This window comes from Cygnus atratus, chromosome 1 (genome assembly GCF_013377495.2).
Source record: "Cygnus atratus isolate AKBS03 ecotype Queensland, Australia chromosome 1, CAtr_DNAZoo_HiC_assembly, whole genome shotgun sequence".
Taxonomy (NCBI): Eukaryota; Metazoa; Chordata; class Aves; order Anseriformes; family Anatidae; genus Cygnus; species Cygnus atratus.
In genome coordinates, this window is record NC_066362.1 from 98,598,507 (window position 1) to 98,616,615 (window position 18,109).

The following is an 18,109-nucleotide window of genomic DNA, read 5'->3' on the forward strand; positions in this document are numbered from 1 at the left end:
ATCCAGGTCATATAGGCTTGTATACATTAGTTTCCCTTATAAGCACAGTTTATCTCCTGTTATTCTGAAGCTGAGCTAGTTGAGTTGTATTGTGATTGACATGGGCGATAGCCTTCCTGTTTTTCTTATTTTAGCCAGCAGTTACTGGCATGTTACAAGTGAGCTGACAGCAGTGTGTCAGTTTATGCACTGACACATTATACTTATACGTAAACACAGTGTAGAAGTTTTGTTGCGTTTTTAAAATCCATCTTCATGCACTGCGCACTGATGCCATAACAATACCTTAAGTACACCTCTGTAGGGGAATCAGCAGGTGACAAAGGCTATGTAACTGGCTTTGAGGCTGTGACCTGTAACGCTTTTTTCAGTAATAAGGGTATGCTGGCGCAGAGGAAGAGAAGCCTCTTAAGTGGGTGACTGAGAGCAATTCTCCATCAGCTTTTACTTGTTAATTAGAAGTTGACAATATCTGATAATTTGCAGTATTTGAACAAGGTGATAAAGGGTATTACTGTAATGCTTGGAAGCAAAGTCAAAAGATAGAGATCATTTTGGATCAGGTGACTTTTCTTATGTGTGTTGGTCCATATTCTTACCTGAGAACAGCTAGACTCTTGCTGTATCTTTGCAGGATTTTGTATCCTGTGTCATTTGCCTCATCAAAAGGACAGGAAGAGGTTATTGAATTAATACTGGTGATGGGCTGTGCAGTCTCTGTACTACCTGAATCTGTTTATTTTTGCATTAGGGACTTGCAGGTTACTAACCTTAGATTGTGTTTCATTGGCTGTTCAAGGAACTGAATTCCTTTTGTAGCTTGCCAGCTCACAGAAGAGCACCCCGGTTAATGTTCCGTAACTGCAAACTCTGTATTTTCTACACGCTTTCAAATTAGTCAGAGGTCTGTCATCAAGCATGAAAACAGTTAGGTTTAGCGCAGTTACACAGACATGCTATACCACAAAACAAATCCTAATTGCATGATATGATGCAGCATTTAGGTGTGTAAAAGAACCACAGAATTCAAATATAAAGCAATATTTCACCATACAACCCTGTCTACCTTTTTATACTGAGAGACAGTTTGTGGAAAGGATTTAAACTTACTCAGAATGATAGGAAAAAAATGAGGAAAGCAAAAGAAGCCATGCTGTTGATTGGCATTCACTTCCGTATATTGAAGAAGTTCTTAAAAAATCCCTTAGGCAGGTGTTTTTTGTGTGTCTGTGTGTCTTTTGAAATCTGTATTGCCATGTGCGAAAATAACAGAGAGCTTAAACATTTAAGATGCATATTAAATGTTTGTGGCATGATCCAGCATCAGCATTCATCACTTTTTAAAGAATGATGCTCAGGGCTTTCAGTAAACAATTAACGTTGTCTGCATGTGCTGCTTTGCATGCAATCCTTCAGGAGTGGAAGCAACGCAGGACTTATGAAATTGAAATGATCTTTTTTTCAACACTTCCATATCCTGTGTTCCAACTGTAAGGTAGAAAATCATATTCTTTGAAGTTTAAGGCCTTTCCCTTTTCATTTTAAATTGCATTCCATTTCTTCTGGTCAACTTGTGCAGATTGTCCTTATTCTGTAATATTGTGTCCCTGAGACTTCATTAGTATTAGTACCAAGATCAGTTATGAAATTACAAGGTCAGCTGTAAAACTAATTCCCTAGAATCTCTCAAATAGCCAGTAAAATATCTCCTTTTCAACATAATCAAGTGGAAAATAGACATTAAAAATAGAATTTGATAGTAGTGCTTTTTATTTATTTTTAAATAATTGTTTTCTTTAAAATGATATGTACTAGGTCTCCTACAATTTCCTTGTCTAATTTTTTTTCTTCTTCTTCTAAGGAATGAATATTCTGGAATAGCCTACTTTTCGTAAACCTACCTACCCTATTTTACCATAACTTTTAAAAATTAGTCGTTTAGAAACTCAAAACCTTAATTAGTGTTTTCCGTTAAGTATATTTGAGTGATCTCAATTAATAACAACACCATGGTCACAGCAACAGAGAGGACAACATAGCTTAACTTTATTTCTATTGGTTTTAATTTTTTATGCTTGCCTCCCTATATGGGATTTGTAGTGCTATCTGTGTTGGTGTTACTGCAGAGAAAGTACTGCAAGAACTTAAACTGACTAGTTTAAAAGTATTTTTGTTTCTTTATGCTTAAATATGCTCAAATTGCACCAGGATAGACTTTAATCTAAAATGGCATCACCTTTTATTGATCTACTGACTGTTTACTACAGAAATCTGTTAACTGACATCTTCAAGAATAGCTAGACCCTACAATTACTAGCAATATTTGCTTTCTAATCTGTACATGAAAAAACAAATTCTTCTAATTACAGAACTTCTCATCATATTTTTCATTCTAAAATATTACAAAGATCTGTGTTTATATCCACATTCAACCTTGAATTTAAGAATCTCTGTCCTGTTTTTAATCATGGCTTTAATGGTGTTAATATTCTGAGTTTCCTTTCAGTTAAAAATGTCCTTAGTCCGTTATACCACAGTGGCTGCTTTTTTATACCTCTTTGCTAAACAACTTCTCTGAAGGCAAATAGCTGTCTAAGATATTTAAGATCTCTTTTAACACAGCTCAATATATAATGGTTCTATTTTCACGTGACTATAAAACATGTAATAACAACATTAGCACACTGTATCGTAATGTGCTTTGTGATAAATACTCAGAAAAGCCTCAAAACAGAAAATACAGCTATGATGTTACATTATTTATGTATATAACTTCATTTTTAAAAGCATCTACTCAGGACTTAAGGAAAATCATCACAAAATATGATGAACAATTTGACAAATGTTTTTCTATTTCATGGTTATTAATCATTTACAAATTATTTCACATATTGATCACATTGGTGCATTAAAAGCAGGTTAACAGATAATAGCTGACATACATGAATTATTCCTAGAGATAACAGCTGTTTCTAATAGCAAAAGGACAAAGAAATGGAAAGATGTTATACGACCGAACACTTCTACTTTCCACTGATTGCTAAAACCATACAACATTGTCTGCACTTCCCCCCAATCCATCCCTGGGCTATGCATTTGACATTTATTACTCTAAATAAAGTTTTTTACCTAAAATATTTTGTCAGATAGATGAATGAGTCTCAGGACTGGATCTGAGACTTTACTGTGCTGTGGGAAACATATTAAGTGAAGGTTTCTAAACAAGAAGTTTCTCAGCTCTGAAACACCAAAATTATTCTTTCAGGCTGTTAGTAGGCTAAATACTGTGGCTATAAATACAGCATAGTTAAAATGTTTGACAAATGAAATTTACTTATATGAGTTAATCAAATAACTTTATAAGTTTGGTGTGTGTGTATGCACATATTTGCATGGGTGTGCATGTCTGCACATGTGCATACCCACACACATGAAATCATCGAGACCCATAGAACCGATGGAGAAAACTGAATAGCTCACACAATTACCTGATGACATGGCAACAGTACAGGGAGTAGAGGGTCCACCATCCTGACAGACCCTCTCTTCTATTTTATTTCTTCTCTTGGGTCAATCTGGATGTATTTCCTTCTATTAGTTCTAAGAGAAAACAGATATTTATTTTAAATTCTGTTCTTTAAAACATCTTTGTTAAATGTTTAATTTTTTTATGTCACCTGGCCACCCCCAATTGTCTGCCTGAGTAACTTGTATGTTGGTTTCTTTCTTCAGGAAAAAATACGTTATCTCCTAGCAGTAGATGTAATGTTGTTATATGCTGTAAGTCTTTAAGTCATCCATTAAGCAGTGTGCTTGTTATTCCTAATGCCTTGCAAAACCAGATTTGGATAGCAAAAATTAAAATGCATTTGCATGGCGATACATTTAACAACTGTGTTTTGAGGACTTAGTTATAACAAATGAAAAGTCTACTATTGTAATATAAAAATACACTATAACATAATTTCCATATGTGGATCGTCTATTTAATATCATACGTATTCATGTTAGACAAGAGCAAAAAAAGGTAGCTTTAAAAATTTAAACAAATTCAGACAGAGAATATAGGTCAGTGTGGAACAGTTTTCATTTCGTAGGAATTTTCAGCTTGTTACTGTTATTGTACAGTTACAAGAATTCTGTGTTTGTATGTTTATAAGTTTTGAAATTCATAGTCCTGTTCAAACCTATCCTTTTTGTTAGATTAGATTTCCAGTCATATATTAAAGAAGTGAAGAACATGCAGCCATTCTGTTGCAACAAGTCATTCGCTTCTTGGAAACCACACCAACCTTTTCCTGCTCAGGCACATGGCAGCTTTAAGCAGAATCCAATGCAATGATTTAGGATACTTTTCCTTCTGTCACAGTAAACTCTGGGCATTATTCCAGTAAATCAGAAATAGAGCTAGTAATGTCAGTGTTCAGATTATCTCATTAAACAGTACATGAGCAGGAAGAGAAGAGAGACTACAGATTGCAGAAGAACAAGGACCGCTAATCACAGAGTCCCTGTCTACTGAAGCATAACAAAAGAGAACAGCTGGTCTCCAATAGGCCTACATGATTTTAATTGATGGAAGCTGTTAAGGAAAAAAATGGTGTATACGTAGTAAAAGTATATGCACATACATGCACACACACAAATGGAAATGTAATTTTTTTTTTTTTTTACATTGAAGTCAATTTCAGTATTTTAGTATCGTCCTGATACCAGAAAGTCAATTAAAGTAGCTTGATAGGTATTGCTATAAAATAGGTTTTAAGCTCATTATAGTAAGAATGGTCGATATAAAAACAGATTTCTGCATATAAAAGACAAATTTCAACCTTTCCTCTTTGAGCTGAGGCTCAAATTAATTTTGAGACTATGGAATTGGGAAGAAAAAACTGCACTTTTAGTTTATAGTTTGTGTTGGGTAAAAGGATGGGAGAAACTCAACCCTGTGTTTTTTTTTTGTTTGTTTGTTTTTAATGCAACTGCTACAAAATTAATGAAAGAAATAAATCAGAAACTTTCTCTTTTGGGAACAGTATCCCCCCTCTTTCTCCTTTTGTTTTTAGGCTTTCTTTTATTGCTAAGAAGAAACACAGTGGCTATTAACATGGTCTGTATTGTCCATCATTGTCACAATACTTGGTATTACAACTCAATTTTTATTTAACCTTCAAAGAAATTAACGGTGAACAACTGAAGTACTATAAATAAGAAATCGTGATTTCACAAGACAATAGACAAGGGAGAAATCATGTATGCTGTCTTTCCTCTAAAGAAGAAAGCAGCAATCTAGTCTGTTTTCCAAGTCTGTTTTATTAATTTTTTCACTTCTCTGTTTTTGTGGAAGTTTTCTCATTTTTATTGTCTCAGGACCATGAGCTGGCATCAGAAATAAATTGTATGACAATGAAAATACATTTCTTCCAGCATCTTTTCCTTGCTAAGGAAGCAAGTTCCAATGCTGAAACTGCGTATAATTTCCTTGTCTTTTTCCTTGGACTTGGACCAGTTTTTTTCAGTGGTCCAAGTCCATTGGTTACACCCATTCAATCCATTACATTGCTGTTCTGTGATACTACAGATCTAGCTGTGATGAGTACGTCACTGTCATTGTCAATGATCCCGTGCCCATACATAAGACATCATAATGAATTTACAAGCAAAAACATAAAAGGGATTTGACAGAAAAGGGTGTCTTTGCTGTGCATTTGTCTAAGGAAGGAAAATAATTTTCTGTCATCCTGAAGATGAAATGAATTATTAGTAGCACAGGCTACAAAAGTTGTCATCCTCTTGCACACTGGCATTTCAAGAATGAGTTTTAAATTACTCTGAAGTTCCAGGAATGCCAGTAAAAATGATGCAGTGCTGCTATGGCAGAAGCTGTTGAGTTACCAAGAATGTGAATTTAGATGCCTGTATCTTATATGAAGTTATAGGGCAGCTTTCTTTGTATGTGTTATGGCACATTGCACAGGACAGGATGTTTTTTTTTAATTTTTTTTCATGAGGTTGTAAGAAGGTAGGTTATAGGAATTAAAACTGATGTTTAAAAAAGGACCTGTTGCATGCTATATACTTTGAGCCTTCCTGTAAAGGGATCATGATAACCTTGTAAGGTTTTATCTGCATACATAAATGCATTTGTTATTCAGGGGAGATCTCCAAGTTTGCAGATCTAATCTAATAAGATATAATTCATCTAACATATTTTTGAACATGCATTTTCTGATTTGCCTAGATTCTTCAAAGTTTGAGTTAACTGCTTGTAAGTAATGTTAAGCCATTATAAATTCTCATATAGTTGATACACTAAAGCTCTTTGTAGTTAAAATAAGCATTTGTGTCCTAAAACAAATATTTATGGAATGCTGTAAAATAATCATTACAGTTATGATTGAAAACTCATTTGAAAGAGTAGCCTCGCAATTCAAGAATGGGACTAACCTTAGGCTTATAGTTATTTCATCTGTCTAGAAGTTTTGAATAGGTATATACTGCTTTTGAAGTAACAGCCTACTTTCATTTTGTATTAAAGGGAAAGAAGAAAAAAGAGGAACCAAATATGGTATTGATAGTGTTCTGCTTTGCTCTTTATATTTTAGTTTTTAACTTTTTAAAGGGTTAATAATCAGGCACAGTTTCTGATAATAAGGATGCTTCAGAATGCACCAGTAGCATCAAAGAAAAAGGAAGCCAAAATAAAGACAAAAACAAAATGTCTTGAAAAATAAATACTTTTTCAACTTCATTTCTTAAAATTCCTCTCTCCTCTCTCCTCTCTCCTCTCTCCTCTCTCCTCTTCCACTGACTCTTGTATTCCTTTTAGTTATTCTCTTAGATTGTTTAAATATAAAATTTCAGGTAAAGATATAAGGAAAAATCCATGTATCTTAAACACTTTGAAAGTAGCAATGGACCACTAGCCAGTTGATATGTCTAAGTAATTTGCAAAACAATAGCTGCATATGCTTTTTTTCTCTATCAAAACAAATAAATACCTATAGCATTTATCTGTACTATTTAAGCCTGCTTTCCTAAAATGAAATTATAAATAGACCGTCACAACGTTTTCGCAACATTTTTTCCAAGTATAATTTATAGAAACAGTGTGTGTGTGTATGCTCTAATTATATAAAGTGCATTCACAAATAGAATACTTTTTCTCAGGATATATTTGTATTGAAATATTTTAGAGATGAAATTATGATTTGTTGTACCTTAGCATTCAGTACAGAATCTTTCATCATTGAAATAGGTATCTTTTAGCAAGTTTTTCTAGTTCAAACAAAAATTATTTTGGAAAAAAAAATCAAAAAGAAAACAAACAAAAAACTATGGACAGTGTTAAGTAGAAGAGAGAAGCCCCAAAATTTTATTTCTTACATTACAGTCCACAGATTAATTTATCACTGTTGTGCAAATAACGACCACAGTGAATACTTGTAGCTATAGCAATGTAAAATAGATGAACGTAAAACTGATCTGCAAACTGAACAGATAAACTGAATTATCATAGATCCTGAACTTGAAAGGCAAGGAGGTACAGCACTAGAAAGTAGCTGTTACCACTGCTTTGATTCCATATTTCATGTCCCCTTTTTTTATGAAACTTTCCGTTTTACTGTCCCATTCTTCAAAACATTGCTCTCTACAGATTACTTTAAAAAGCAGTAAGCATAAGTAATGTCTTCAAGTGGCCCTACTGTTTGGAAGGATTAATAGTTCAGTCAGGAATAGTTACACTAGCTAAATGATATTCATAGTGTTAATTGTAAAGTTTGTGACTTTCATTGATAAGCTACAATTTATTGCTGCAGATGATTAATTAAGGAGATATAAGTAGTAAGCAAATTCAGAAGTTACATTCAGCTCATGATTAATTTGATGGTAAAATAGAACTAACTTCTAATTATTACACTCATCATAAAATAGTCTTCACCCACCCAGGCCTGTCATAATCTTTAATAGTTGTGGAAACACTATAGTCTTAAAAGAGCAAGCTGATGAGGTCTACCTTTCTTTATAGTTCAGGGAGAACAGTAGATATCTCCAGGGTCAAAATAGCTTTTAATTAGATCCTTCAGATGATCTGCTGGAGACAGCAACTTTTCTTCAGTGTCTATAGCTTTAGCCTGGGCTTCTATTTAGGCATTTCAGGTTGATTACAAATTAGATTGCTTCAGTACTTGTCTGTCTAAATGTTCTTGTGTGCGTGTCATGACTTAAAGCAATCTCAGCTATACATCCCCGTGTGAACTGATGGAAAAGCAACATTATACTTCCTGAGAATACTGGCTAGCCAGAAGCTCCCTAAAAACACCAGTCTGCTTTCAACTACTGGAGAAGGAGGGGAACTAAATGAGCGTGGTCATCTTTGTATGTCAGTGAGGACATTTGTCTTGGGTTTACGTGGCAATGGCTTGGTAGCAGGGGGACTGCAGGGGTGACCTCTATGAGCAGAGCCCAGAAGCTGCCCCATGTTAGATAAGGGCCAGTTCCAGCCAGCTCCAAAAGGGACCTGCCTCTGGCCAGAGCCAAGACAGTGAGCAATGTTGGTTGAGCCTCTGTGAGAGCAGATTTAAGAAAGGGAAAAAGAAAAAACAAAACCAAGCAAAGAACTGCTGCACAACAGCATCCGGGAGAAAGGAGAACCAGCCTTGCAGACACCAAGGTCAGTGAAGGAGGCTGTGGTCTATTGGAGTGTCCCTGCAGAAGCAGGCCCTGGGCTGGACCTGTAGCCAGTGGAGAGGGCACGCAGGAGCAGGGGATCTGGAGGGAGCTGCCACCCGTGGGGGACCCGTGCTGGAGCAGTTTGCTCCTGGGGGATGGACCCCGTGGTACGGAGCCGTGTGGAAGCAGTTCTTGAAGAGCTGCTGCCTGTGGGCAGCCCCTGCAGGATCAGTTCAGGAAGGACGGCATCCCGTGTGAAGGACCCCGCGTGGAGCAGGGGAAGAGGGAGACTGTGAAGGAGCGGCAGAGACGAAGCATTAGGCACTGACCACAGACTTTATTCCCTGTTCCCCTGCACCACTTGGGGGGAGGAGGTAGAAGAGGGTGGATGGGGGGTGAAGGTATTTTTAGTTTGCTGTTAGTTTCTCACTGTGCTAATCTGCTAGAAATAGGTAATAAATTATATAAATCTCCTGACACTGAGTCTGTTTTAGCCCATGGCAATAATTAGTGAGTGATCTCCCTGTCCTAATCTCAACCCTTTAGCCTTTTCCTTTGAGGAGAGGGAGTGAGAGAGTGATTGTGTTGGAGTTCAACTGAGAAGCAGTGTAAAACCACGACAACATTTTGTATACTTTTGTTCAAAAGAACCAAGAGTTTGAGGGAGGAGAAAAAAAAGAGGTGAGTGGACATAATTTGTGCTCCCTGGTGTAGGGAGAAGGGGATTGCATCAAAATCATAAGGCATTCTCAGTAGCTGTAGAGTCCCTTGTTGGGGTGAAGAAATTCTCTACAAGTCAAAAAGGAAGGGAACGGCTTTTCTAGTGGTTGTTGTTGTTGTTATTTTTTTCTGTTGCAAATGGTCATTGAGAATCACAGAATGGTTTGGGTTGAAAGGGACGTTAAAGATCATCCAGTTCCAATCCCCCTGCCTTGGACATGGACACCTTCCACGAGATCAGGTTGCCCAAAGCCCGATTCAGCCTGGCCTTAAGCAATTCCAGGGATGGAGCATCCACAGCTTCTCTGGGCCACCTGTTCCTCACCATCCACATAGGAAAGAGTTTGTTCCTAATATCTAATCTAAATCTTCCCTCTTTTAGCTTAAAGCCATTACCCCTTGTCCTATCACTACAATCCCTGACAAAGAGTCCCTCCCCAGTGTTTCTGTAGGCCCCCTTTAGGTGCTGGAAAGCCATTATAAGGTCTCCCCAAAGCCTTCTCTCCTCCAGGCTGAACATCCCCGGCTCACTCAGCCTGTCTTCACAGGAGATGTGCTCCATTCCTCTGATCGTCTTTGTGGCCCTCCTCTGGACTTGTTCTAATGTGTCCATGTCCTTCTTGTGCTGGTGGCCGCAGAGCTGAATGCAGCACTCCAGGTCGGGTCTCAGAAGAGTGGAGTAGAGGGAGACAATCACCTCCCTCACCATGCTGGCCACGCTGCTTTTGATGCAGCCCAGGATACAGTTGGCTTTCTGGGCTGCACATGCACATTGCTGGCTTATATTGAGCTTCTCATCCACCAACACCCCCAGATCCTTCTCCTCAGGCCTGCTCTCAATCCATTCTCCACCCTGCCTATATTTGTGCTTGGGATTGCCTCAGTCCAGATGCAGCACCTTGCACTTGGCCTTGAGGGCTGCACTGGCCACAGATTTTTCTCTAAAAAGAGTTGCTTTGAAAGAGGACCTGACAGAACAACAGCCAATAAGTGGCTATTACCATAGAGAAATGGCCAGTCTATCAGGTGGCAATGGCAAGAGAACAACGCATGGTGTTGACTGCCTGAGGTAAGTAACTCTAAATTAGTGTAGAGTACTGAAAGCATCAGAGGACACTGGAAAGGATTCCTTGAGCCAGGACAGATTTAATCACTCCAGAAAAAAAATGGTCTTCTGAGGTATGCTTGACCCTTTTAGGAATGAGATCAACTTTCTCAGCAGCAGCTGAACTCATCCATGCTAGGACAGCAAACTGTAAACTGAGTGTAAGAGATTAGCTTAGAAGTCACTGAGGGAAGGCTCACCAGGACTGCAGCTGGCTTGCCTTGCAGCTAGTGGGCTAGCATACTGTCAGCTGCTCATGTTCTCAGGTTAATGCTCCTTCAGGTTTTGTTTTCCTCTTCTCCCTCTCCCTAAGCCCTATTTGAGCCCCGTCTGTAAATTCATGAGATTTCCATCTATTCAGAGAGCCCAGACAGTGGAGTTTATTTTGTTAGATTTCTGAGAGGGAATTCATGCTGATTTTTGGGTTCAGTAGGAACATACAGAAAGTGAACCCTTCTTCTGCCAGTCAGTGTTAGGCATAAGGGCTGCACATACTCTTTTCTTTTCCATATTTAAGATTATCTGTATAAGTGGAAAAAGTATAGTATAAATTTAGTTGCAGTTTTCATGTCAAGGAATGAGCAATTAAATAATTCAATTGGAAAAACTGTTCATCATTTTGACAAAAATACAATTTCTTCTCCCTCCTTCCGAACCCCTTGTTCAGGAAATGTATTCCAGGAAAGTTTTTCATATTAAAAACAGAAAAACAAAAATAACACAACAGAAACAGAAGGAAAAGTTCTGGAAATTATCTTTTATTTTTCTTAGAACAATATCATTATTGTAATAAAGATGATTTGAAGCCATCTAAATGTTTTTGCTAGTATTTCAGAGAATGTAGATGTCTAAATTATTTTAGCATTTTATTATTCTAACAATATGCAATGAAGTTTTTTTCCTCAGAGTTGTTAGACTGTAGAGTGCTGTGATTTTCTGAAAAATACATCTTTTCAGGATTTGCTAGGCAGAGTACATTCCTTTTAAAACTGGGTTTAAATTTTTGACAATGCCTCTTAATGCCACACCATTATTTCTCAAATATTGCTTACGTAATTTTAGAAATATTCTCAGGACTTACATTTAAAGATTTTTTTGCTTAATGTATTCTGACTCAAGTGATTCATTTGTCAACTGTTGATTTTTTTATTATTATTATTACATTTTATATCCTACTTTAAGTTTTGAATACACTGAAAAACTGATGCAGTGTTCCAGACCATTTTAGCAGTATGGGAACACCTTTCTAGGTATCGGTACATGTTTTTTTTATACTACTTATCATGATCAATGAGATTCAGATTGTTGTTTGCTGCTGACTTGCTGCTAAGAATGTGTAATATCCACAGTTCTGGCTCACTTTCTGTAAGTGATCAATGTTGAACAGATTCTCAGGTCTACATTTAATTGTGTTCCATATTATCTTGATCAGATGGACAATCTGATTAAATTTTGGCAGGAGCACTTCATATTTGCATAAATCACTGCAAACTCTGCCTTCTTAAGAAAAATAGACTTTTCTTCTTTCTGGTGAGTTGACTAGGTTTGGTGGTTTGGCTGAGGAGTTTTTTTTGGTTTTGTTTGTTTTTTCATTTTTTTTTTAGGGGCATCAAAGGACATTTTAATTTGCTTGTGGGATATATAGACTTACTAATATCCCTAAATAATATAGGGACACCTTCCATCCACAATGAAAACTACAGTATGAGACATCACTGTGTTCTTTTGAAGACAGTATATAATTTCAGTACTTACTGAAATGTAAGACGTTCATTAAAAATCTGAGTCTTGCTTCAAAGAAGTTGAGTTAACATGTTCTGTAAATGTTTTCTGTAAAAGTAAAAAGTCAATAATGCATAAAACACTTTGCATTTAATTTACATAATGTAAAAGGAAACTACTCCAGAGTAGTGTATAGTTATCTGATATGAAAATCATATGGCTTTGTTTGGTGAAGCCTGACAAAGTATCATATTACAATGTCTAATAATCCCATAATCCCCATGTTCTAATATGCATTTAATTTTTAAAATGTTTGTTACATTCAATGTATGTTTCTGTTCTGAGTACTGGCTTTTAGTTTTTATAGCTCTGTATTTTTCTTTTTGATATAACTACATTCTCTTTAAGGGAATAGCATTTTCTTACAAGCTCACATATTGTGAAAGGTAGTATTTGGTAATGTGTAATAACAGTCTGAGTAAACAGGGAAGACTCATAGGGTAGTGTTCATTGTGGAAGAAAGAATATGCAGAATATTTTCTTATCTGCCTGTCCCATAAATCTATCAAAACAAAATGAAATTATTTAAGAGGAAATAGCTGGGCTTACGACCGCATTAAAATTTGTGGTCATTGTCTTCACTTTTTAGCAACAACTGTTTCTCTTCTGGTTCTTCATTTGACATATCCAGCCTTAGTAGCCACTGCTGTCTGGGATTTCAGATAGGCAAGCAGGAAAGTAAATATTGTAATTGATGGCCAGTGATTAGGGCTTTAGTCTGATCCTGCTTTTACAGTAAGACCTTGCTCTTGAAACCCTATGTCCTTGAAATCTTAAACCCGAAGTGGGCAAATGGAGGAAATGTAATAGCTGAGAAATTAGACATGCATTTGATCTGATAATTGTTGTGGCAGTACATGCTGGGGATTATAACTGAGAAGCAAATTTCAAAAATGAGAACAAGCAGACCAAAGTAGTCTTACATTGTCTGAGGTGATTTTGAGACTTTTCATAATCAGGTTATTGGATTCAGTCTTGTGCTTCAGAGATCGTGTGTTCTGCAGTACACCATACTTTCTTGTGAATAGATTTATCAGAGTACTGAAATTCCGTATGTTCCTAGATAGACTTGAATCTGATTGGACTGATGACACAACTGCAAAAATTTGGAGTAGCAGTATTCAAGTCAACCAGGGTTCACTGTGTGACTCACTAATCATTTGTTAGCCCCTAGACAGCTGCATTTTCAACACTTTCAAAGTCACAGATCTTTTTTTATTATTATTATTCTTTATCTTCCTGTAATTTAACAGTTTACTACAAGTAAGTGCTTGTAGTAAATGAACATCATTAATATGAATTGATTAAGAGGATTTATCAACCATGGACTAGAGAGGTTTTCACATGGGGTGGAACCTAACAAAGCATGCTTATGTTTTGGAGTGCAAGAAAGAGAAGTAGAGCTAGTATAGAATCACAAGAAATAAACATTTGGACTAAATGTGAATCTTACCAAAAGTCCAGCATATGGTGCCTCTAAAGAGAAAGCAGAAGTAATGAAGTTGTTTAAAGAGAAGGATCAGGGAAGTCATGAAAACCAGCTTCACATTTGTAAAACTACAGAGTGAAAAGGGCAAAGTGTTCTTCACATCTGTTACAAAGAGAATAATAAAGCTAACAGATTAAATTTCAGCAAGGAATATGCAGGTGGCATAAACCTCCTGCAATTTTTTTCTGTCAGACATTTGTCGATCTAACTGCACTTGTAATGTAAGTACTAAGTTGCTGCTTGAAGGCATTTTCATTTATGCACACTAAACAGTGATTTCCATTCTCAAATCAATTCTCTTGGAAACACTTGGTTTGCTTCCCACAAAAGGTGGTGGAATTATTGCCAAAATTAGGTAGCTAATGAGAAAATGAGTCCTGTACAGGTGGATAGAACAAAATCTATATCGTGCTTAAGTCTCACTTGAATCAAGAAAACAAGATTTCTTTGAAAGGTAAGGCTTGTGCTGGATTCATGATTTAATGACAATTTTCTCCATAAATTAGGATGTGAAGGCTGCATATCTCTAGTTTGCTCAATTCAGCGTGATGCATAAAGCAAAAATATTCTTTGCTTACTTGAAATGCATTCAATTTAAGATATTCTGACACGTGATTAGACAGAATCTAGAATTAGATTAGAACTTTTCAGGTACTGTGCAGAGTCTGGTTGGAATATTGTTGTTGAGAATACTTTACAGGAACAATTACAGGAAGTTATGTGAAATTTAGATTAATATTTAACAATTTCTTTAATTCAAAGGTTGGTAAATGGGTGGTGAGACACTGGAACAGGTTGCTCAGAGAGGTCGTGGATTCCCCATCCCTGGAGGTGTTCAAGACCAGGTTGGACAAGGCCCTGGGCCACCTGGTCTAGTGGGTGGCATCCCTGTCTGTGGCAGAAGGGTTGGAACTAAGTTGTCTTTAAGGTCCCTTCCAGCCCAAGCCATTCTCTGATTCTATGATTAAATGCTCTCTTTGGGGGACATTACATGTTGGAGAAGGTCAGATTACTGAATGATAGCCAGCAACCCTCTCACTCTTCTGTAATGAATTGAGACGTTGCTGTACCATAAGAATTTAAATTGAAATATTTATGTTCGTAAATGCTGTTTACATGTTTGTGGGGGGAAGAGGTGTTAAGGATAAAATTTATTGCATAGTCCTTACATCAAGCTTGTATATAAAAGCTAGAAATAGCCTGCTTGTGGAATTGAATGCTAAGTACAGTAATGTATGGCATAGCAGGCAAAGTACCTGCATTTTCTCAAATTTCCTTAGGCTATACCTTAAGAACAGATGATGTTTCAGCCTATGTAAGTAGCACATATTTGATTAGCTTTAAGCATCAGGTAGTTTTATATCTCATGTAGATAGTTTTGCTTCATGTATACAATATGTGTATAATAACTATAATATCGAAGGAATGTGAATCTGTTCATTTGTCATACCTGTGAGAATTTGTATACATGTTATATTGAGAAACTGTCATAACATTTTCCAAGATAATATTTCCAAACACAGGTTCATCACTCTGTAATAATGATATAAATGCAGGCTTCAACATGTCTATGATATAATCCTTATCTATACTTGGTAATGCTATTAATCTAGTGCCCCACTTTTCCAAACAGCCAAGAAAGTGAATGTTTTCTTGTGTTTATGATGGTGTTACACTCATGTTGTACAAAACACTAATCCTGCTGATGTCCATTAACTTCTGTTTGAACTGGAAAAATTGCTTATAGTAAAAAAGAAAATAGGAAAGCCTAGCTCAAGAGTCTTGGATGCTATCATAGTGCAATTTATGTATTCATGGAGGTAATGTGATGTAGGTCAGAGCTTAAGTGATATGTCTCTTTTTCCCTGCCCTTCATATAGACAGACAGGTTCTGTTCTATGTTTTTTCTGCAGATGACCTCCAACAACTGCACATTCTTCAGAATGCTGTGCCTGCTGTGAGGCTTTTCTGAAGTTTTAAAATGGAAAGAACAGTTATTTCAGCTGTAAAAATGTTAAAACATATATATTCGATATGTTGTTCAGTCAGTTTTTTTGTTTTTCCTTTACAGGATTACTTACTGCCATCTACCTTTCCAGAGTAAATGGCTTTACGTTGGAACAGAGAGGGGAAATACACACATTGTTAATATTGAGTCCTTCATTCTTTCTGGATATGTCATCATGTGGAACAAGGCAATAGAACTGTAAGTGCAGGGTTTTTTTTGCATTTGTGACTGCGGTCATTTTTGTATCTATCTTAAGATTCATTTTTAAGAATAACTTTTTGTTACAAATATTTACAAATCTTTAGAAAACCTTTTATTTCAATCAGTCTGTGTAGTATTTGCTGCTCTGTTACAAGGTGTTAGAAAACTACATTTATAATAGAGATCATTTAATTGCATTTTCATGTACAAGAAAATGTTATTTGGGAACCTGTTTAAGCACTGACTTACGGGAAATACACATAATTATTAATCCCACAAATTCTGATTTTTATGTATTTATATTTTTCTATATCAATATATATATTGATATATTTATTTTGTTCACAATCTTCTTCAGACATCCTCTGAATAATAGAATATTATTGGTCCTAAGACTCTGTGGAGAACTTTTCTTCATTGAACTGTAGAATCATTTAGATGAAAAGGGATTGGAGGTCTCTAGACCAACCCTCCTACTTCAAACAGGACTAATTTCAAAGTTAAATCTGGCTCATTGGGACCTGATGAAAGTTGGTGATAAACTGATAGGAGAGGTAATGAGCAGATGTTGGTGTCTGTTAAATGACAGCTCTCCGACAAGGTAACTCAGGTTGCCTATGCTATATGTATGAAATGGAAGGAGACGTATAGAAGTCTGAGAGGGATAAATCTATGCTTCTTGCAAGTAAAAACCTAAGAAGAAAGGAAAAAGTGTTTTTCAGCTGTTTCCTCTGTGAAATTTCAGAAAGTGAAACTGCTGAGGACAAACTCATAGTATTTCATGCAGTTTCTGAGACACTTGATTCATATTGTGAGGAAACTGTTACCTCAAGTAGCAATCTGAAATTAACAAAGCTCAGTGAACCAAGGAGACTGTACCTAATTATAAGGTTATGGGCCTACAGTGGTAGATCCAATTCATCCCAAGCAGAGATCACATTGATAGTAGCCACTTTTCTACAAAATCCTCCTCATTCCCCCATTTTCCCTCACTCTGTTGTTACTAACTTCTTCACTAATGGTTATGGCCCACAGGTTGACAAAACTGATACCTCTTTTTCTTCCTTCTCCTCTGTCCCTACCAAACTAAATAGGAAGAGTCACAAAACTCTGATTTTATCTTCAAAAGAGGTAAAATTAAGGATATGAAAGGTAATCAGGATTCAAACAGTCTTCTGTTAAATCTTTCATCCTGGCAGGAATTTTGGAATGTTTGTCCTGCCTTTGTAAGAGTTTTCTCAGCCCTGCTCAGTAGTTTTGGCTGAAAAAAAATCCTGCTGGAGAATGAGATTTAATCAAAACAGAATCAATATGTTAATTTTGATGAGTTCTTCAGGTGGGAAGTATCTTAATTATTTTTCTCTTTCTCACATTGTTTTAATGATGTTGACATACTAGAGGTCTTCTTGTTTTATTTCTTTTTTTTTTAATGTATTATATACATTTTATTGAGTAGTTAATACCTTTGACAATTTGAGAACAACGCATTTCCATTTCATGTGTGTTTTCAAACTTTCTTTCCTCCAGATATGATGATGATTTTCTTCTGTATGGGAACAAGTCTGAAAGTTTGTATGAAATGGAAACTTTCCACCAAGTTTCACTTCCTATTTAGTTCAAAATTCTTTTTGGATATGTTTGTTTTTGTTTATATGGCCACAGTAGACATTTCTTATGATAACAGATTAGAATTCTTCAGTGAATATTCAGTGAAAAGTATGTGGATTTCTTACTAAAAAGCTTTGGTACTGAGCTGTTCAGATAGGTTGCCGTCATTGTTTCTTCTTCTAAAAAGCTAGTTTTTCACCTTACTGCTTTGGTGACAGTTGAGCACAGGTATTCATTCATTGCTGCTTCTAGTTCTATCAGTCTTACAAGTATACCTCGATCCCTATAAGCAACGTGCTAGTCTAAGAAGGCTGTATCCTGTTCTTGTACTTGTTGGTGTCGGATGGAAGAAGTTGTTCTTGTCTGTAACTACACAGGTACATAGTGCGATACCTTCTGGATTAATTTCTCCATATTCGAATAAGAGGCTGGTGGGGATAACGGTGATGTTTGCCACAGCAGCCACCTTTAATAGATGTTCTAGCACTGCTGACATTGAAACTATGTGACTTTTTCCTAGTAAATT

The 18,109-nt window shown here is 36.3% G+C and overlaps 1 protein-coding gene across 2 annotated transcripts in view; it reads left to right on the plus strand.

Annotated features, from left to right (window-relative positions):
- Positions 1-18,109, plus strand: part of STXBP5L (syntaxin binding protein 5L) — a 196,651-nt gene that overhangs the window by 80,377 nt on the left and 98,165 nt on the right. For both annotated transcript variants that reach the window (XM_035540508.2, XM_035540509.2), the window contains exon 5: positions 15,838-15,972. In XM_035540508.2, the coding sequence (XP_035396401.1) occupies positions 15,838-15,972 (135 nt within the window). The remainder of the gene's footprint in view (positions 1-15,837; positions 15,973-18,109) is intronic.